This window comes from Xenopus tropicalis, chromosome 7 (assembly GCF_000004195.4).
Source record: "Xenopus tropicalis strain Nigerian chromosome 7, UCB_Xtro_10.0, whole genome shotgun sequence".
NCBI lineage: Eukaryota > Metazoa > Chordata > Amphibia > Anura > Pipidae > Xenopus > Xenopus tropicalis.
This window is the reverse complement of record NC_030683.2, coordinates 19,074,275-19,097,203: the sequence shown is the minus strand read 5'-3', so window position 1 is coordinate 19,097,203 and position 22,929 is coordinate 19,074,275. Positions and strand designations below refer to the sequence as shown.

Sequence of the window (22,929 nt, the reverse complement as noted above, 5' to 3'; positions counted from 1 at the left end):
TTTGAATGAGAGACTAGAACCTTTCTTACTCGTGAGCCACGGTCAAATGTAAAAAGACTTGGAGAGCAACACAAGCATCATAAAAGTTCATGGAGGAGCCAAATAAGGGCTGTGATTGGCTATTAGGGGCCTCTATGCACACTATCAGCTTACAGGGGGCTTTATTTGGTAGGAAATCTTGTTTTTATTCAACCAAAACTTGCCCCCAAATCAGGAATTCAAAAATAACTCCCTGGTTTGGGGGCACTGAGAGCAACATCCAAGGGGTTGGGGAGCAACATGTTGCCTCAGAGCCACTGGTTGGGGATCACTGGACTAGAATATGAATAGGAGAGGGACTGAAAAGAAAGATAAAGAATAAAAAATAACAATAACAATACATTTTAGCCTCACAGAGCAATAGTTATTAGTTTATTTGAAAGCTGGAAAGATGTAGAAGAAAAAATGGTTAAAAAAACGATTAAAAAATAAATAATGAAGACCAATTGCAAAGTTACTAGGAATAGGCCATTCTATAACAAACAAAGGTAAACTCAACTTTAGGAAATTGTTTTGCTAAGTAATTACTGATCGGAAAAGGCTGGAAGCTTTGTCTTTCTTATAGATATGAGCCCACATGGCACCCCCATGAATGGCCAGCCAGCAGTGATATCCATGTAGAGACTCAGTTATCTGCAGCACCTAGCCTGCCTATTACAGGTAAACCCAGAATATAATGTTTTGCCTTATCAAAAAAAAACTAAATTCTAAGCAATATATGTTAATTACAAATTTTCAATGGTTTTTGAGTTATTTGTATATATAATTACTATTAAAAGCAGTGTTTGTCTGTCCTTTTCTATACTCTGCCCTGGGAGCTCTGACTGAAACAATGTAACACAAGGCAGCAGCCTTACAGACCTGACTTGCTGGAGGAGACTGATCTTTGCAACATTGTTTAAAAAGTAACAACCAGGAGTTCAGCAAATGCTGCTTTCAATAGCAATTACATTTGCAAATAGTTTTACTGAACATTTTTAATAAATTCATATATTGCTCAGAATTATGTTTTCTTTTATTAGGCAAAAACTTATTTTTGGGGGTTGACATATCCATTAGGTTGGATCCAGCCTCACCAGCTAACCTTCAAAACAGACCAGGATTTAATTTGTTTAAGGATTTTGCAGTAAGCAGTACAGCAGCCCCCTTACTTGCTCAATGCCCATTAGAGCCCCAGACATAAAGGTAATTACCAGCAGAAAAAACAAATACAAGAGAGGTTACAGTCATTTTTCAAGTTCCTTGAGAGGATTGTTGAACTAATTGTTACACTAAGTGGGCCGGTACAATGTGTTGGATGCTGCTTTATTCCAGGTAGAAGTATGGTTGAAGTTGCAGGCACCCCTTTAGGAACCAGAGGCACCAGAATTGCTGGTTTAACATTTTAAACACGTATGGGTGCAGGCAACAAGCACCCTTCTACACGCAACTCCCACAATGTTACACTGTGTCATAATATTGTGACAGACTGGCACTATACAAACACAAATAAATGGTGATGGAATGGTACTGCAGTTTTTCTGTGCCCACAGTGCCACCCTGTGGTTAGCGTGCAGAATAGTATCCTGTCAACAACAATCCCCCCCTCCATCTCCAGATGCTTTCATGAGCTGCTTTATATGAATGTGAAAACAGAGGTGGTACAGTGAAGCATTATTTAAATAGGTTAGTTCACCTTTAAATTTACTTTTAGTATGATGTAGACAGTGGTATTTTGAGACAATTTTTTTTCAAATTTCAATTTTTTTTGTGGTCATTTAGCTTCCCCTTCAGCAGCTCTTCAGGGTATTTTTCCAGCAGATATCTGTTGCTAGGGTCTTATTTACCTACGCAACTACGCAGTGGCATGGATGAGAGATTGGAAGATAAATAGGAGAGGGTTGGTATAGTAGAATAAGAAATAAAAAGTAACAATAACAATACAACCGAAGCCTCAGGGCAAAAGGTTTTTGGCTGCCGGGGTCAGTGACCCCCATTTGGTAGCTAAAAAAAGGCAGCAGTGGAAGGCAAATAAATAAAAAACTACAAGATCTTGTCACCTTAGCTAGGCCAAGCAATATGGCAGCTCCCATGTGTAGGAACAAATATACAGAGAAAGTCTGTGCATGCAGTAATCTGCCCTCGTGCATATCCATTATTAAATAGATAACGAACGGAATGTACATAAACCCAAGCTGCCCTTAATAAACGTGCTATTTATAGACAGTATATCTTTTCCTTTAGAGCAGCGGTGTTGTTAAAAGCTTTTAAATATAAATATCCGTGGTTAAATATTGGAGTAGGCCATGGGAGAGGGGGTTGTTCTTTAGCTGGTATGGAAGACTTTCACTCTCCAAGCAGCCGGTATAAATGGAAATACAAACAGAAAAGAGGTTTTGTGAGCTCAGTGATTTGCTCATTATTGTCTCAATAGAAGGAAATGAATAGAAGATCAGCCACTCTATAAATAGCACCGCACTGGGCACATTGCAAGCAGCACATTACCCTTTGTTGGACAGATACCCCTGGAACCTTTACAGATGCATAAATGGCCTCCGTTTTTATACCTCTCTGGAACCTGACTGGCATAACCATAGAGGAAGCAGACCCCATGGTTGCTGGGGGATCTGGGGCTCTATAGTCGTAAAGATATTGTCCCTCCCTAGCTCCTCTACTAACTGTGGATGGGGACTGGGTAGGAGTTGCTGTGCATTGGGCCCCTCCATAAAAAAATTTTGAGGGGGGGCTCGGCACCAAATAGTTAACTAGCTATGCCACTGAGAGGGTCCCTGTTTTAAAATGATTCCAATGTGGCCCTTGACCCATAGAATTTTTAGATATCTGGCTGATTTTAGCTGGTAAGTGAGCCCCATATGTGGACCAATAAGCTGCCAAGTGGGTCTGGAGGGACCGTGCCGACAGCTTGTATTGGCCCTTGTATGGGCAGCTTTACACAGGCACAGTCAGTATATCATTCATGAGAATTTATGTTTCAGTGCAGTTTATTGCAGTGTTGGTTAATGAAGCAGAGCAAGGCACCGTCATTCTCTCCTGTTTTATTGTTTAGTATTTATTAACATGTGTACTAAAATTATAGTAATTGATGTAATGGTTGGAACGGTGGCATTTATTTGCTTGCGCGGTGAATGTGGATTATTATTCCCAGTGTTCCTTGCATGATGGTCTATATGCTTATTGCTGCATTGTGGGAATAATCTAGATCACATTAAGGAAGCAAACTATGTGTTGGGGTCAGGAGTCAGGACCTGGGGTTGCTCAGGCAATCTGTCCCAGGATCATGGTTACCGGGCGGCAGATGGTTATGCAATATGAGTGCAATGCATTGGGCCCATCTGTGTATGGAGACTGGGAGTCGCTGGTGCCCGTACCGTGCCCTGGAGCCCATACAATGAAAGAGCCGCAGAGGAATCATTTCACATCTGGGATCTCTTGTTTTCTTTGATCATTCTCTTTCTATCGTTTGTTTGGCAAACAGGCTGTGCTGCAGTATAACCAGATTTAATGTATGGAAGTAGGTGTGGGGGAAAAGCTCTGGGGTGAATGTGTTACTCAGTTACATTGTGTGTCTGTGTGTTATTAGGGAGCAGGAGATTGACAATAACTAACAAATTATTAATAACTGGAAGGGGGGGGGGGCTAGTGTTTAGACCCAAAATGATGATAATCACTTTCCTCAGACGCTGGGCCTATGCTACTCTTCATGTTTTAGTGAGTGCCCCCCATCATCTTCATCCATGTCCCTGTGGCCCTGGGCTGTAGGGCAAAATTTCAGCTTTTTGTGTTTAAGTTCTGGTTTATACTCTACCGCGCACATAGAAGAAAAGATGGTGGTGCAGCGCTGACTAGAATACTAAATTCGGCCTGTTGCTTTTTCTGCAAGAAGAGTCCTGGGGTCTGAGATAAGTAATTATAATCCCCCATCTAACGTTGAGCCCTTTGCTTCTCCATTAAAGGGGCCACATATCCCCTTGCTCAACATGAGTTGGAGCAGGGCTTGTGCTGATCTACTGCCTTATTGAATAAAGATCTAACTTTTTTTATTTTTTTGCAAACAATGACATGAAAAGAGCTAGCTTTTTCTGGCCCTTCAGAGAAATTTTGGGAAGAAGAGGAGGCAGTTAATTCAATTCCCCTTGCTAGTTAAAAGCCTGTATAAAGATTTCTTCTGTTTTTGTAAATTCAAACTCCAGGTGGGGAAGGGAGGGGTTTGTTTATACAGAGCTCATTATTTCTGCTTAGGCAAGCTCTCCTGGTTACAGAGTGGGAGGCATTAAAGGTAAAAACAAAATAATGATTTCCAGCCCAACTCCTGTTTATTTTGTACATGTGAACAGGTGTGCAAATATTTTTGGCACTTGGACTGTAGGTTTTGCCACATTCAGAACTTACCAGATTGTAGATGCTGCATTAATTGAATTTTTCTTATACTAAATTATTTTACCTTACATTTTGAAGGTTCCGTATCTTACAGTTTTTTTTATATGTCAGATTTCCCATGAGCAGGAGGCAATTTTTTAGGCACTGCTCTCACCCCGTGATCTACAGTTAAAGACCAATAGATATAAAATATGGCAGTGCTCGTGCCCATAGGTGTGCCATGCCGCTGAGAACATGCCAGATATATGCCATGATAATATGCCAGCTTAGCAGCAAGCACCTACCTGCAGACTTATTCATTTCATGTCATCAGTTTTTCATCCACATACCTCTGGTTAATTACCCTGTTATATGTCAGTGCTGATTAGCGAGGCATTTTTATGACAGAAATAATTACCGGCTGCATGTGAAGTCATGATTCTGTGCCAGATTTACCATATGTAAAACAATACATAGAAAATAGGAATGCATAGTAAACCTCTTCCTAAGCACAAGCAATTCCAATATGCTCTGGGCACTGCAGCTGTGTAGTAGGGCTCCTGTAATTATTGTGTGGCCAAATGTGTGGCCCTCAGAGCATTACAGCAACTCTGTGTTGGTATAAATGTGGCCGTTAGTGCCACCCTGCTAATGTGATTCTGTTAGAGTGTAGGGTCACTGGAACCAGGGGCCAAGTGTTGCCTTTGCCAAATGATACAGTATTGCCAGAAGTGGAGGCTGCGTAATGCTTAGGCCCGTGCCCTACCAGCACTGGCTGTGTTACTCAAACAATAATAGTAATATTAATTAATAATAATAATGTGTCAGAGGAAGATGATTAGGTACTGAGTGTAAAATTACTAAATACTATATAATCTCTGCAGAGCTGCCAATATATCTGCTCTCAGGGCAGTGGCTCCCCCTATAGGCAGATCTGATATACACTGATCACTGAGTGTTGGCTTTGGTACAGCACAGGTTACACTGATACAATAAATGTGTATTAATATGTCTTTCTGTCTGTCCATACCTGCCTTTTTATCTATCTGTTCATTGGTCAATATCTATCATCTATCTATCACCTATCTATCTAATCTATCCATTATAAACTGATCCACTATATCATCAAGATACAATGTTACAATCTATCCATTATCTAACTATAATCTATCACTATCTATCTATCTATCTGCATCTTTCTGTCTATCTACCTATTATATCTATCTATAATCATCATCATCAACTCTCTGTCTGTCTGTCTGCATTTATGAAGCTGAACAGTTTGGGCTGAATGTGAAGATTTGATGGAATCCTGAGCTAATGCTGGATGGGGTGCATCCCCTTGCCCCCATATGGTATATATTAGTGAGGCTTATGGATAATAAAAGCAGTAGCTGTTGCTGTTTAGGAATGCAGAAGGCTTGGGATAGATTAGATACATTAGCCTCGGTGCTTGTATTCCCACCTTGGGGATTAGTGTTAAATATCTGTCACCAGGGGCGGGGGGGCAGAAAGTGATACCTGTCCCTGTTGTGTCTGTACATAAAAGGAGCAGAGCTGCCTGTCCCTTTGTGTGTGCTACAATGTCCTCCCCTTTTCCCATCCGTGATTTTGATCCTTGCCATTGTTCCGATGCAGAAGCGACTCAGTACACCGAGCATCAAGCTCACTTTTGGGAAGCCTTAGATCATTATGCCAGTGTCTGCCTATGGTGTCTCTGCATGGTAACTGGGGAGGAGGGGTTTGGGGAGCCTTTTCTGATTAACAGCTGAGAAATGTATTTTTTAGGGGAGGTGGGGGGTGTTATCAGGTGTAAGCCACTGCTTGGAGCATAAATGGGTTTTTGTGGAAGGAGCACTTATTCTATTGGTCTGTCCGTAGGCTGGAGAGGAGTGTGCTCAGTTATGTATATAAAGCTATTTATTGTGTAGCTCAGACATCAAAGAGTTAATCAGGAGTCAGGGTCGCCCCCCTCCTTCTCTGAGTGCTTTGGGAGCCTGCACTGCTGCTGCTGCTGCTTCTGATTTCTGATGCAGCTACTGTGCTACATGGATCCCTTGTCCACACCAGCCCTGCAGCCCAGCATATCTGTCCTGTATAGGTGCTTGGCCTGAAGGAGAGAGCGGGGCCCCTAATACCCCCCGTGGGTGAGGAGCATCTCCTGTGTTCCGCTGCTCCCCTCCCCCTGCCTTTTTTTTTTTGCATTGTGCTGCCTGTTTCACGGTGCGCTCCAGCCATTTGCATTTCTGCCAGCAACCGAGCTGTGAGCTGGAGAGATTGGCTGCTCCATGACACCATGAAGGTGCTGAGCTCAGGAGAAGGATGGATGGAGCTCTGCACAATGGAATGACTGTCCCTGGCTGTGTGCTGTGAGAGCAGCTTCCATCCCTGCATCCCTGCCATTGCACTGGACTGGCTGCCCTGGGTACCCTCCATCCCTCGGGCTGGATATTAGGGCTGGCTGCGTTGCGTTGCGGAGACCGGTGCTGCTCTTGGCCAGGCACTGCTGTCTGGGCAGTGTGGGAGGCTGGGAGCCGACCTGCAGCCTGCTGAGGATGGGAGGGACTGAGTCAGCATTGCAGCAGGGACAGGCCACAAGCCTGGGAAGGGAACCCTCCGAAAATATGTGAGTACCCCCACCCCTGTTTTCTATATGACAGCTCTCCTGACTCCATTCAATTCAGCTCTCCTGACTCCATTCAATTTAGCTCACCATTAATCTCCATGTTTGAGCAGTGCATGCACCCTCCCAACCTGGGCATTCTGTGGCACGGTGGCATTACCCCTTGCAATGCTAGCTCATTGTCATTTATTCATGAGCCCTAAGCGCTGCGTAGTGCCAGCAATTACATCTCTCCTACCGCGTCACTCCATGCGCAGCTTCTGAAAAGCAACACCATGAACCGTGGCCACACTAGTCTCTGTGGCACTATAAATTCTAGGGCACCATCTCGCTTATCGCATTGCGACACGGAAACCACAGACACTTACTGTGCCCCACAACCTGTTACCCCCTGACCACTTAGGTTGGCACCTCTTTGTCAGGCACCTAGGGTAATGTGCATATAGAAGATATGGCTATGAGTTTAAATAACCGTACCCCGTGCCAGTATTTGGCAGTGCAGATCTGTGTATTGCATGTATACCGGCTGTGTTATTGTGATTACACTTATTCATTATCAGCTCTTTAGATTGTAAGCTCTTGCTAGCAGCCCCCTTCTTGTCTGTAACAATTGTGACTGTTGTAAGACCCGTGTTTACTATAAAACTATGTCAAGGCATGCATAACTTGCTGGCACTGTATAAATAAATGATAAGGCTGACAAATCTCATGGCTACATAATAATGCCCCTTATTAGCCTTGCAGGTTCCCACCATGTATCACCTCTGCCCCTTATTGGATTTGAGTTGTTGTGTCTGTTGCTGATTTAATCCCAGCAAAGCTTTGCCGTGCCCTCAATCCTTGCCTCCAGCTAGCTGTCTGACAGGGGAGATCATTGCGCTGGCACAGACCCCCCCTGATGTTTCAACCTCCCAAGTCATTCAGCTGGAATCAGTGCTTGTATAGAGACCATGCTGGGCGCCTGTCATGTCAAGGAATGTGTGTCGGCTGTCACTGGTGTTAGAATAGAAGAGAAGCGTATGCGCCCCTGTGCCTAGTGGTTGTGTCCGGATACAAATCCAAGTCTCTGGAGTGCAATGGGGAATAGATACAGTTCCTGGTAAGGCTGGGGGAAACCTGGAAGATGTCTTTTTCTTGTCTGTCTGTACCAGTCAGCTGTTTGCCAGCCACAGGCACTAAGGTGGTTTGCAGCTGATTCAGTAGTACGGGTATATTGCTTGGCACCATTATAATGCTTGGGAGATAAGGAAGGGAGAGAGCAGATATAGTAGCAATGTGTAAATATATTACAGGAATGAGGGTCTCTGGCACATATAGCAATTTTGGTTACTTTTCCTGCAGCACCGCAACTGTCGCCCACCCAGTTCTCTGTGCTGCCATTTTCAAAAACCTGCTAAAATGCTCAAAATGGCTAGTCCATCCTTGGGACTAACACTATGGTATAAAATTTAGGAATTGGTAGCAGGAACGCTTAAAGGACATTATCTGAATTTGGAGGGAAGAACACTTGGGGGGGGGGTCATAATAACACAAGATTTGTGTTATTATGCATAAAAAAAGTGATTTTTCGCCATTTATTATGCGTTAAAACTGTGAAAAATGTGAAAGTAAAACCACAGTGGGCAGTTGTCCTGCTTCCAGTTGGAAGATCTTCTTTTGCTTCGTCTTCTTTTTTCGGATGCACCATTCGCCAAAAAGTATGTTTTAATAAATCTCTTGGTATTCGTGGTTTTAGAGAAAGTAAGTTTAATCGTGGTTTAAAAGCCACTAAAACCACGAAAAAGAGAATGTTGATAAATGGGCCTCCAAAAGTTAACATAAGGTAGGTCACCCTATAGAGCAGTGATCCCCAACCAGTGGCTCGGGGCAACATGTTGCTCCCCAACCCCTTGGATGTTGCTCTCAGTGCCCCCAAACCAGGGAGTTATTTTTGAATTCCTGACTTGGGGGCAAGTTTTGGCTGACTAAAAACAAGATTTCCTTCCAAATAAAGCCCCCTGTAAGCTGATAGTGTGCATAGATGCTGCCTAATAGCCAATCTTAGCCCTTATTTGGCACCTCCATGAACTTTTATGATGCTTGTGTTGCTCTCCAAGACTTTTTACATTTGACTGTTGCTCACGAGTAAGAAAGGTTGGGGACCCCTGCTATAGAGAGTGATCAAAATACATGGAACAGCCTTCCATGATCCATGTATATATATATTTATATAACACAAGAACCTGGGTGCCTATCAGAAAATTAATACAAACATTGAAAAAAATGCAGATGCACACCATAACTTAAACATTGATCATTTATTTATTGGATCAAGGTTTTGGTTCTTCCCAGGGTCCGACATGAAAACGCACCAGGGCCACAGCCTAATGTAGTTGTTGTGTTACAGTGCCGGCTTCTGTACACACAGTATAACACTAAGTACCAGTCTGTGGTTCAACATCCACTTTATATCCATACGCCAAAGGCTAGCTGATAAAGGAGCTTCTCACCTGTGGAAAGGGCTGTAGGGCACTGGCACCATAGGGCCCTTACAGTGTGATCTCGACTGGGTTAGGGAATGTGGTGTCTGTAAAAGCGCTATATAAATAATGATTCATAACCTAAGTAAGAGCACTGTACAGATGCTGTACTGTTATGCTCCATCCAGTCTTTATTTAAATGATTTTTGCACCTGTCTGTGCACTTAAATAATAACCATACAGTGCACCTGTATTTGTGTTCTATTCATATAAACAGCGTATTGTACAGTTCTGCTGACTGCTTACTTAAAATAATTCTACTAAAACAACCACAAAAAAGGGACAGTTTGACTAAAATACAATGTTTAGTATGACATTGACCTTTTTTTGTTTGGACATGTTTGTAAACTGTACTTTTTTATTTCTTGTGGTTTAAGCTTCCTTGTGGCTACATAGTGCGTCTTAGTAAGCCTGTAGTGGAGGCAGAAAATTATGCTGGGTATTGGCAGGGGGTTCTTAGGCTTCCCATGGAGTTTAGAATGTACAGGGCAAGGAAAGTGCCATTCACTGAAGGGTGCCAAATGGCTAGGCACCACCTAGTCTATATCATCAATAACCTTGGATGCTGGGCCAGTGCTGAAAAATGCAATGGCCAGGGTACTTTATGTTAATGCAGTTGCCAGGTTACTTTTCCCAAGTAACCCTTGTGGCTGTCCAGGACTGAGTGTGCATGCAAATGGTCAGTCCAAGGGATCCATGAAATTGCACCCCCAATTGAAGAGCATAGTTCGATATCTGAAAGACATGAAAACATGTTAGGGCCAAACGGATACATTTTGGTTCAGCCCATGCTGCCCAGTCATTTGATCACACTACAGTGTTATTCCTTTAGCCTTTCCATCTCCCTGCCCCATTTAATTAGCAATTAATTGAACCAGGCAGACGACAGAGAAGTGATTGGATTATTCCTCAGGGTATAAATAATTGGAAGGGAGGGGATCTGTAACTGCTCAGCTGCCAGTTAGAGATTTGGGTACATTGTGGCACGCTGATAACTGTGCCTTTGTATTGTCAGGGCCCTTATGCTGGGGCTTCTGTGCAGGGTAATGCTCTGATCTGACTTCAAAGGGATGAAGCTCTTGGATAGATGAGTTCTACAACTTGCTTGGGGTGGTACATCAGAGCCCTGTGTTTCTTGTTGACCTGTCCTAATTTAAAACTTAGAATTAGTTCTTAACAACCCCAAAATGGAAAAAGCGGCATTCATAGCAGTCATTACTGTTGTTATTTATTTATCATAACTGCATATTTAATTTCTCGCTAGAAATGCATCCAGCCCATTTCTCAGGCAAGCCGTTGAATCTGTCATCACTGTTTTTTTCAGAAAGGGATCACATAACCTCACTGCCCTCACAGTATAGTACCCCTCTCTTTGCTGATGGTGAAACCTCCTTTCTTCCAGTCTCAGTGGATGCTCTCTTGTCAACTGCATTGTCCTAGGAATGAAAAGCTCATTAGACAAGTTCATTGTGTGCTGGAAGAAGCTGCAGTGTATCGGATGCCAGTATGGTTCTGCACAGTAAGGGTTAAAGCTCTGACCATGACATTTGATCTGTGTATCAGATGGCTTTCTCCCATTTGCCCTGTATGCCATTCAAAGCATGGCTGCTTCACACTGCGCTTCATTGACCTATGTATTCATTGTATATTTTTGTTTTGTCATATGCTTTTCAGACTGCACCCTAATATTTTGGGCCAAATATGAAGAATCTGATTGTTTGACTCCAGGGCCAATAGTCACTTTATGACAGGGGCATATGTAGACCTGTTGGGAGAGGTATGCCATGGTCCTTGGTCCTTTGTATTCTAACCTGCCCAACAGGTTTTGGACCAACCCAAGGGCAAGTGAGCTCTCCAAATCTGAAAGTGGTGAGTTGATAAGAACAGGTATGGGACCCATCATCCAGAAACCCATTTCCCGAAAGTTCAGAATGCCATGTCCTATAGACTCCATATTAATCAAATAATTCACATTTTAAAAAATGATTCCTTTTTTTCTTTTTTATAATAAGACCGTAGCTTGTACTTGATCCCAACTAAGATATAATTAATCCTTATTGGGGGCAGAACATTCCTATTGGGTTTATTTAATGGTTAAATGATTCCCTTTTCTCTGTAATAATAAAACAGTACCTGTACTTGATCCCAACTAAGATATAATTACCCCTTATTGGGGCAGAACAGCCCTATTGGGTTTATTTAATGGTTAAATGATTCCCTTTTCTCTGTAATAATAAAACAGTACCTGTACTTGAGTAGACTTAGGGGCAGATTTACTAATGCAGGAACGGACCGGAAGCGTCTGAACGTGTTTTTTCGTAATGATCTGTATTTTTGCGACTTTTTTGCCGCCATCGCAAAAAAATCGGATCGGTTTTTCCGCCATTTACAATTGCTCAATACGAAAAAATTGCGACAGTGACGAAAAAGTTGTGCAAAATACATTAAAGTCGTGACGGCGACAAAAATATTGCGCAAAATACAAAAAAAAACGCGACGGCGACGAAAAAGTCGCAAAATTTGTTTCCAATCCGAAAGACCCCTTATCCTGAAAACCCCAGGTCCCAAGCATTCTGGATAACAGGTCAGATACCAGAACTATCATCCTATACATGACCACCTTTTATTTATACATACAGATGACTGTTCTTTATAATTATTGCAATGCTTGGAATCCAATATTACAGTTAGTTGAGTGACAGCTTTGAACATGTGATATGTTTGTTGGAGGAGCCAGTTTATTAAACCTTTACAGACAGCCAGACACTTTAAATGACGGCAAATGGGTGTTGATGCCTTTGGCAAAACACGCCTAAAAACTGTCTTGCTTATATTAGGTAAGCAATTTTATTGCAGTTACTCACTGGCTGGCAAGCTTGCACTAAATACTAGGAACCTGGGAGTGGAAGGTAAATATAAATGTTAAGGTTGTTTGAATATCATGATCGGGGGCATCTTCCGTGGTGCCAGACTTTGTGGTGGGCTTGGGGGCTTGCCCTTGCTTTATTCATGGTATATTTGACCTGTAAATAAGATCAAGAATAAGATAAGAAATGGCAGATCACCCTTGTCCCATTGCCTGTGTGGTGCTGTGTCAGTTCTCATTATACAGAGAGGCCACTGGGGAAGGTTGCTCTGTCTAGGGATCATTATAGGTTTTGCTTGCGGATTCTTGGTTAAAAATAGCTTCAAAGTCTTTCCTGTTTTCCGCCCTGGTTATTGCTGTTTTGTTAATTTTGTTTGACACCCTGGGTGTTTCTTTAGAAATGTTTTGGTGCCCTGTGGATTGCAAACTTCCTCTCAGTCAGCTACAATTGCCAGCTTCAACATCACACAAGTTTTGCCTCAGGATTATGGGAAAGGCCCTTTTACATCTTTTATTTGGGCCGCCATTTTGTGAAGTTTTGTGTTTTACTCACTGGTCACCTGACAGGAAATAATGTAGGTTCTAACTGTAACAGGGAGAAGTGTGGGATTAAAAAACACAGGCTAGAATGAATAAACTTATTATTTACTAGAAAATATCATGTTGTATACAAGCTATTCCACAGTTACCACAGACACAGGAAACATAAGCCCATATCCCATAATGAATGAAGGGACACAGCAGAAATAAGTCCTGTGTGAAAATGCTATATCATGGTATATACAATTTCTGCTGGTATTAATATTGTTTATGAACAAAGCACTGGCCTTTTTCTATAGCAACGTCCTGTACAAGTAGCAAATATTAATATTGTTATATGAACAAAACACCAGCCTTTTCCATAGTGATGTCTTATGCGGGTGGAAAACAAACATACTCAAACACCGATGTGTATATGCCTCATTTGGAAAGGAAATGCAGTCCCACGTGTATTGGGTGGAAACTCTAAAGATACCTATGGTCGTACTTAGGGGCACATTTATTAATTTTGGAGTTACAATTTTGCCCAAATTGTTGTCAAAAATGAATACCTTTTCCCCCTAATGTAGTGTTATTTGCTGTATTCAGTTGGCCAGCTTTAAAAGCACTGAAATCTTGGAAACCTTGTTTCTTTTTTTCTGCCTAAGTAAGAGTTTCTCTTCAATTTCGTACAACATTTTAAAATCTGGAATAAACTATTAGTGGTAATTTAAGTTACACTGTGATGCAAGTGGTAAGGGGTGCCACCCAAGGGGGACTATAACTTTGGATTGATTGTGATGTGGTATGAAATAAAGCATTTATACATTTAACAGTGGAGTTCTGGTCCTTTCACACATGTTACCAATTGACTTTAGCACCCACCAAAGTGCGGACCCTTTTGGACATTTATATATATATATATATATATATATATATATATAATTATATGAGTTTTAACCGCCTGTCACTGTATGTAATAGTCGATTTTATCAACAATGCTGAATGCTGAATGTTGAGCGGAAAACGGGTATGTAACTGGCCTCCTCCACCACCAGTATATATATCCAAATAAAGATGAAACAACAATACCTGTATAATCACTGTGGGTTTTTCTAGTATTGCGGCGCTACAAACAGCAGGATCAAATGTTTTGGGACAATATGTCCTTCATCAAGTGATATGTTTCCTCCCAAAGAAATGCACTTGAGTGTTTTCAGTCCGAACGGTTCTACTTGCTGTCTGTGTAATTTTCTCTTTTATAAGCACATTTGCCAGGTAGGCTAAAGTAGGCATCAGTGGTTGGTGGGTTCTGGCAATTCAGTAGCTAGATGACCATAGTTAAGGTCTTTGGAATAGGTTAAGTAGTTGGACCACATAGACTGCTTAATTGGAAATCACATTAGTGATCCTGTATTATACATTAAGCTCCCAGTAACCCTTGTTAGCCAAAGGAGGAAGTGCAGATTCTGTTTCTTTGTAATTACTGATATAACCTTTACATTCATAACCGCAGGGGCTGGAATAATATCACTAGGTGTCCGTTAGTGGAAATGATTCTGCACAGTGGAGGGGTAAATCTTCAATGGCTTAATAATGCTCTTCATTCCGCTGTGGTTTTGTGATATTCAGATAAATGGCAGTTGGTCCCCTTTTAAGGCAGCCAAGACTTCCCAAGCCTTTATTGTTCTTCTACTCTGTTCAGGACCTTCTTGGGATTTGCCTCAACATTAAAGCTAGGATTCAATGCATTCTAATACACCGTGTAATCAGCCACATGTCTCTGAATCACTCTCCCCCTGCCATTTTGTGCTAGGGAAAATCCGGGCTGAAAAGGAACAATTCATCCAGTTTATTCATTCTCATGGGAAAAAAAGCCCAGAAAGAGCAAGTCCCCTTCTGCATATCCCTCCAATCCCTACAGGAGCAGTGGATAATAAAATCCTTATACCAAACTTGAGTCTTGAGTGTGGTGAGGAGAGCTCTGTAGATCAGTTATTCATTTAATATGAATAGATTTACTACCTGCTGGCATTAAACACAAAGTAATATTTCTTAACCAATAAACATTGATGGCTTGTTGGCCTTTTCATATTCTTTCCACTGAACAAGTGTCCATAAACAGAAGCACAAATTCATATTTTAAACTGGATTTATGAATTAAATTGATACAAAACATATCAGATTTAGAGCTATTCCTGCCAGTTTTTAGAATAATGTAGACCATGGTGTTTTCCTGAGGATCCAGATAAGTTCAGGGAAACGGCTTCACCACTCCAAAATTGCTTTAGAATGAGTTATCTAAGCAGCAATTTTCTATTGCAGGAAGTCATATCATCAAGGGACTAAGAATCCCTGATATAGACATTTTCAACTGATTTGCAATTTGTGGGGTTATTGATTGCTGTGCAGTTCCTCCGTGTGGCTATATGGTTGCTAAGTTGACTAATCCTAGCAACCACTGCCTACCAAGGCTCAAAGTATACTAATGTTTGTTAATCTGTCATAAACCGTTAGTTTCCTGTTCAAAGAAGACTTTGGCAATGACAAACACCTTTGTGCCCTTGGCCTAACAGTTGATTTAAATCCAGTGTCTTTACCTTGAACTGGAATCCAGTAGTGTGCAAGAGGTGGCAATCCATTAACAGCCAAGCTTTGGTTCTTCAGCATGTCTTGCTGTGGATGCTGGGAGTTGTAGTCAGGGATCTCTAGACTTTGCATCTTCTTAGAACAAGCCCTTTCTGCAACTTCAGTTTTATGTCCTTCTGTTCGCCTATGAGTCAGTGTGACCTGGCACCGGTCTGGTTAATGATTAAAGCGCTCGATTACAGACCTCAGTTGCACATAATTATCATTATTATTTACTGTTAGTACCATCCTCTCTCTCTCTTTCTCTCTCCACGTCTTTTTTTATTGTAAAAACTTTCCGAGTCTGTTATTTTGCTCTCTTGGAAAGCAAGACAAGGCTTCCATCATTTATACCTTTATTGTTCTCCCTGATTGATCTACCAGAAACATTCCTTTCTCTTCTTCCCTCCCTATCATATTGCTCAAACAACAGACATCGCCACTGTCTCTTCCATGCCTTTGCTCTCACATCTTCACTTCTGCCTTTAACTCCTTTTAGATGAAAAATTAAAGCTTCTTGTGCTTGTGTGTGTGTTTTTTAGGAGCTCTGATTCTGAAGAAGCATTTGAAACCCCAGAATCCACCACTCCAGTGAAATCTGCCCCCCCAGTCTCTTTCCCACCCCTGTCTGAAGCACAGGAGCAGGAGCAACAGCAGCCACTGGTGCAACACGTAGAGGAAGAGATTACACAGCCTTCCCTGCCAGCGGAGGACACAGGTAATTAAAATATAATTGAAAAAATCCTGTTTTCTTCCATTTCAGTATTAGGTCAGTTCCTTGGAGAATACATGCTTTCCTCTAGCCATGATCCATGAACTAAACTGCATTGCTTCTCTTGTACTAGGGATTACAAGCATGAGCGGTGTTGCTAGGTAGCTGGGCAAGTTATAACCCAGTGCTGCTTTACGGTGCTCAGAACAAAATATAATCTCTAAAGGAACAGTTCAGTGTAAAAATGGAACTGGGTAAAATAGACAGACTGCGCATAATTACAAATATTTGCAATATAGTTAGTTGGGCAAAAATGTCATCTATAAAGGCTGGAGTGGGCAGATGTCTAACATAATAGCCAGAACTCTACTTCCAACTTTCAGCTCTCTAACCTCTTAGTCAGTCAGTGACTTTAGGGGGGGACCACATGGGACATAACTGTTTGTGAGCAAGCAGGTCAGAATCAAATGCAAACTAACTGACAGTTATGTCCCATATGGCAACCCCCTCAAGTCAGTGATTGGTTACTGAATGCTAACAGCTTAGAGAGCTGTAAAGCAGAAGTAGTGTTCTGGCTATTATGCTAGACATCTGCCCACTCCAGCCTTTATATATTACATTACTATATTGAAACCATTTTTTATTTTGCACAGTCTGTCTATTTTACCCAGTTTCATTTTTACATTAAACTGCTCCTTTAAGAAGAGTCCCAGAAGCATTGTTTATTTGTACTAATGGTGGCATTGTGGCTTGGTGGCCAGTTCCGGTGCCTTGCAGTGTTGGGTTCCTTGGTCTCATTCGAACACTCAGGGCTGCCATCAGGAATCACAGCGCTGTCCCTCTCGAGAGGCACCAGTTATTAACTCACTGGCCATCTTGGCGATGCCAACAAGTAGAATGGGGCCCCAATAAAAAAATAAATAAATGACTTCAGAGGCCTGTAATCACACCTATAATCCAACCCAGCCACACCCAGTATACCAAAATCCTACCTACTTTACAAACACACTTTCCCACATGCCCTGTTGGCGTCACCCTTCTGCTATGGGGCCCCTGACTACAGTGCCTTCTCGTGGCATCATTTGAAATCCTGGCAGGGGAAGAGGGACTAAAACATTGATGTTACTAATTGTAGCAACTTCTTCACAGCCAGCATGCAGGTAATACAACCCACAGTGCATTGCACTGCAATGTTACTTTCCTTATTGACATCACATGTGCAGGGGATTGTGGGATTGGGAGGATGCAGGCTGAAGGCAGGCTGAGGACAGGCGACTACATTTTATTTGAGTCTCAAAGTAGTCAGCCAGAGGGGGGGTGTTAGGGAACTGTTCCAAACAATATTATTACATTACAAATCATGAAAAGGCTGCATATTTTTTAATTGATGTATATTGCAAATTATGTTTCCTTTAGTTGTGTGTCGGTGGAGTTCCCCTTTAAGGAAGGTCAGGGAAGAACCTTTACGTTTGGAATGGTATTGCCCCGTGCAGCATTTTTAGTATGCACCCACTTAAAAGTGGGCAGATTTGCCGTGAGTCCAGTTACCCATATCAACCAATCAGAGATATGCTACTGTTTAATATAGGCAGTAGACTGCTACTGTGGACTGTACTGCTACAGATTAGCTCATTGCATGTACACAAGATCCAGTGTATCAGTTTATTTTTATTTCTGTCTGAAAATAAATGTCATCCTGTGGGAACTTTAAATATTCCCTGTTTGCACACGTGCTTCTAATGGCACAGCCTCAGACTTACCACAAATGATGGGAGGATCCAGCAAGCCAATATGATATATATTGTCACACCCTTGCAATGTTATTTTTTTTAACCTGTATAGTTATTATTGAGCAGAAAGGACATTGCTGTTATGAAGAACACATTTCTGGTGTTTGTACCCCTATTGATTTCTTTTTGCTTACATATCTGTTTGCATCTCTCCCATGGAAGATTCGGTATTTGCCGCAGACAGCGTCTCAGTTGCAGATGAGCCCGGCGTGATTGATGAAGTGAACCAGTCTCCTTTTCGAGCCCCTTCTCGCTCCTTTTCTGCCGTTTTTGATGAGGACAAGCCTATAGCTAGCAGCGGGGCTTATAACTTGGACTTTACAGCCCCTGAAACAGATGATATTTCTAGTTCTTCAGAGGTCCCTGTAAGAGCTCGCCGCAAGTCTTCAGATTCAGTGCCCACCGGTCGAAATACCCTCTCACGCTCCCTCAGTTTACAGGCTGCGGACTTCCAGAACGAAGAAGCATTTGGGAGCCAAGGTGGATCGGATAGTGCTTGCAGCTCTCTACGCAGAACTAAGAAAGTTCGCACTGGATCCCTCAAGAAGAAAACATCAAGTGCTAAAAAGCAGATAGAGCCTGCTGGGTCTAAGGAGGAGGTGGCAGGGAATTCCGAAGAGACAGACTTGGATAAAAACCTGCAGAGATTTTCAAGTGACAGCCCAACTCCACCCAAATCAGACCCAGACTTGGAGCCACAGGAAATCTCAGCCCTGCAATCCTCAAATATTCCTTCTGTCAGTGACCAGGAATGTAGTGTTGGAGGGGATGTTGTAGTGGACCCTTGTGCTCCAATAGAAACTGTCACGGCTTCTCCATCATTAGATAGTCACCGGGGACCTGAGGTCCCCAACGCTGACACAGAAGGACCAGAAAAAACTGGAATTATTGGCCAATCAGTGAGGCTGGAGTTCGACTATTCAGAGGAGGCACACGAGGGGCAGCCTCCCACCAGAAAGGGCAAGAAACCCTCGGGCAAAATGCCACTACGTAAGCCCAAGCCAAAGAAGGCAGTTGAGAAACCAGATGCGCCACCTGGATCTCCCACCCCTATTTCTGTTGAACCTGATGATATCCCCATTGGGAAAGGTTCATACACATACAACTTGGATAAATGGGATGACCCTAACTTTAACCCCTTTTCCTCAAGTGACAAAATGCCGGACGCACCCCTAACTAATCAGGATCCTCCAGAACCATTCAAACCCATCACCCACCGATCTGAATCTCCTGCAAAAACACCAGCATCCTTTGAGATACCCTCAAGTGCTGCTGAGCAGAACATTGGAGAAAGCAATAAACCAGCTAAGAAGAAAAAGACGCCATTAAAAACGTAAGTGACATGACTTTGCTACAACAGGCTCACATCCAAACTAGAACAGGCATTTTAGTGTGAAGGGTATGTAGGCAGTATTTAATGGATCACGTCCCACCCATACAAGGAAAGATCATAAGCTCTGTATCATAAGTCCTCCCCCTTTGAGTTGCCCGTGCATAATTGATTTAATTAAGTAGAAGTTCCTCCTCCTTTTGGGCTGTCATTGATATGTTTTTGTGGCTGGATTGAAGGAGGAGCTTATGGGGACATTGTGATGATGCTCTCTACTAGAGAAATAAATGTTAAATAATGTTAAAAAAGAAAAATAATGCAACAATAACCTTTTTTTTATTTAGTATATCCTTAAAAATCTTATCTACAAAGTTGCAAAAAAGAGGTTAGAAGACTTTGTATGCCCCGTTACTCACTAGTCTATTGATAGAAGAGTGTAGGTTGGTTAGGGTTCTACTGTGTCTGTAGCTGCATAACCCCTATGGCAGCTCTGAGATTGTAACTCCTACAGGGTACACAGCCCTCTGTCTGTCTGTCTCTTTGTCTTTGTGTCTGTAGGATGGTCGAAGATGTCGTGTCTGTGTGTTCTCTCTTGTAAGTAACTTTCTTCTCAGTCTGTGTCTCATTAATGCTTGTGTCTGCCTGCTCCCCTGTCAGCCAATGTGTTGTCTGTGCACCACTCGCTTAGCATGTTAAAGGGATACTGTAATCAGGATTAAAAGTGTTTAGTTATACCTGAAAACTGTGGTATGTTTTGGTGCCATTTCTATTAATTTACTGCTGATAAAGGTAGAGTCACTTTTTGCGTTTCCATGACCAGCTTCATTTCCTGGTACATGTAACCATCTATACTTCCTCCAGGTACTCATGTGACTGTCTGTACTTCCTCCTGGTACTCATGTGACTGTCTCTACTTCCTCCTGGTACTCATGTGACTGCCTGTACTTCCTCCTGGTACTCATGTGACTGTCTGTACTTCTTCCTGGTACTCATGTGACTGCCTGTACTTCTTCCTGGTACTCATGTGACTGCCTGTACTTCCCCATGGTACTCTTGTGACTGCCTGTACTTCCTCCTGGTACTCATGTAACTGTCTGTACTTCCTCCTGGTACGCATGTGACTGCCTGTACTTCCTCCTGGTACTCATGTAACTGTCTGTACTTCCTCCTGGTACTCATGTAACTGTCTGTACTTCCTCCTGGTACTCATGTAACTGTCTGTACTTCTTCCTGGTACTCATGTAACTGTCTGTACTTCTTCCTGGTACTCATGTAACTGTCTGTACTTCCTCCTGGTACTCATGTAACTGTCTGTACTTCCTCCTGGTACTCATGTAACTGTCTGTACTTCTTCCTGGTACTCATGTAACTGTCTGTACTTCCTCCTGGTACTCATGTAACTGTCTGTACTTCCTCCTGGTACTCATGTAACTGTCTGTACTTCTTCCTGGTACTCATGTGACTGCCTGTACTTCCTCCTGGTACTCATGTAACTGTCTGTACTTCTTCCTGGTACTCATGTAACTGTCTGTACTTCCTCCTGGTACTCATGTAACTGTCTGTACTTCCTCCTGGTACTCATGTAACTGTCTGTACTTCCTCCTGGTACTCATGTAACTGTCTGTACTTCTTCCTGGTACTCATGTAACTGTCTGTACTTCCTCCTGGTACTCATGTAACTGTCTGTACTTCCTCCTGGTACTCATGTAACTGTCTGTACTTCTTCCTGGTACTCATGTAACTGTCTGTACTTCCTCCTGGTACTCATGTAACTGTCTGTACTTCCTCCTGGTACTCATGTAACTGTCTGTACTTCTTCCTGGTACTCATGTGACTGCCTGTACTTCCCCATGGTACTCTTGTGACTGCCTGTACTTCCTCCTGGTACTCATGTAACTGTCTGTACTTCCTCCTGGTACGCATGTGACTGCCTGTACTTCCTCCTGGTACTCATGTAACTGTCTGTACTTCCTCCTGGTACTCATGTAACTGTCTGTACTTCCTCCTGGTACTCATGTAACTGTCTGTACTTCCTCCTGGTACGCATGTGACTGCCTGTACTTCCCCATGGTACTCTTGTGACTGCCTGTACTTCCTCCTGGTACTCATGTAACTGTCTGTACTTCCTCCTGGTACTCATGTGACTGCCTGTACTTCCTCCTGGTACTCATGTAACTGTCTGTACTTCCTCCTGGTACTCATGTGACTGTCTGTACTTCCTCCTGGTACTCATGTAACTGTCTGTACTTCCTCCTGGTACTCATGTAACTGTCTGTACTTCCTCCTGGTACTCATGTAACTGTCTGTACTTCCTCCTGGTACGCATGTGACTGCCTGTACTTCCCCATGGTACTCTTGTGACTGTCTGTACTTCCTCCTGGTACTCATGTAACTGTCTGTACTTCCTCCTGGTACTCATGTGACTGCCTGTACTTCCTCCTGGTACTCATGTGACTGCCTGTACTTCCTCCTGGTACTCATGTGACTGCCTGTACTTCCTCCTGGTACTCATGTGACTGCCTGTACTTCCTCCTGGTACTCATGTGCCTGTCTCTACTTCCTCCTGGTACTCATGTAACTGTCTGTACTTCCTCCTGGTACTCATGTAACTGTCTGTACTTCCTCCTGGTACGCATGTGACTGCCTGTACTTCCCCATGGTACTCTTGTGACTGCCTGTACTTCCTCCTGGTACTCATGTAACTGTCTGTACTTCCTCCTGGTACTCATGTGACTGCCTGTACTTCCTCCTGGTACTCATGTGACTGCCTGTACTTCCTCCTGGTACTCATGTGACTGCCTGTACTTCCTCCTGGTACTCATGTGACTGCCTGTACTTCCTCCTGGTACTCATGTGCCTGTCTCTACTTCCTCCTGGTACTCATGTGACTGCCTGTACTTCCTCCTGGTACTCATGTGACTGTCTCTACTTCCTCCTGGTACTCATGTGACTGCCTGTACTTCCTCCTGGTACTCATGTGACTGTCTCTACTTCCTCCTGGTACTCATGTGACTGCCTGTACTTCCTCCTGGTACTCATGTGACTGTCTCTACTTCCTCCTGGTACTCATGTGACTGCCTGTACTTCCTCCTGGTACTCATGTGACTGCCTGTACTTCCTCCTGGTACTCATGTGCCTGTCTCTACTTCCTCCTGGTACTCATGTGACTGCCTGTACTTCCTCCTTGTACTCATGTGACTGTCTGTACTTCCTCTTGGTCTTCTTGGTAAATTACATGTAATAACGAAAAAAGAGTATCCCATTAACATATCTGTATTTTGTCTGGCAGTGTTGCATTGTGTCTCTTTGCATTTACTGTACGTGTGTTCAAGGGGTGGTTCACCTTAAGGTTAATTTTTAGTATGTTATAGAATGGCCTATTCCTAGCAACTTTTCAACTGATTATTTGCCTTTCTCTTTTTACTCTTCCCAGCTTTCTAATGGGGGTCACTGACCCCAGCAGCCAAATAACTATTGCTTTGTAAGGCTACAATATTATTGTTGGTCATTGCCTGGTTGCTAGGTTAAATTGGATACTAGCAACCAG

The 22,929-nt window shown here is 42.7% G+C and overlaps 1 protein-coding gene across 8 annotated transcripts in view; it reads left to right on the top strand.

Annotated features, from left to right (window-relative positions):
* tacc2 (transforming, acidic coiled-coil containing protein 2) overlaps positions 1-22,929 on the top strand; it is a 99,512-nt gene that overhangs the window by 56,440 nt on the left and 20,143 nt on the right. For all 8 annotated transcript variants that reach the window (XM_031905207.1, XM_031905212.1, XM_031905210.1 and 5 more), the window contains 2 exons: positions 16,093-16,268; positions 18,215-19,385. In XM_031905207.1, coding sequence (XP_031761067.1) covers positions 16,093-16,268; positions 18,215-19,385 — 1,347 coding nt within the window. The remainder of the gene's footprint in view (positions 1-16,092; positions 16,269-18,214; positions 19,386-22,929) is intronic.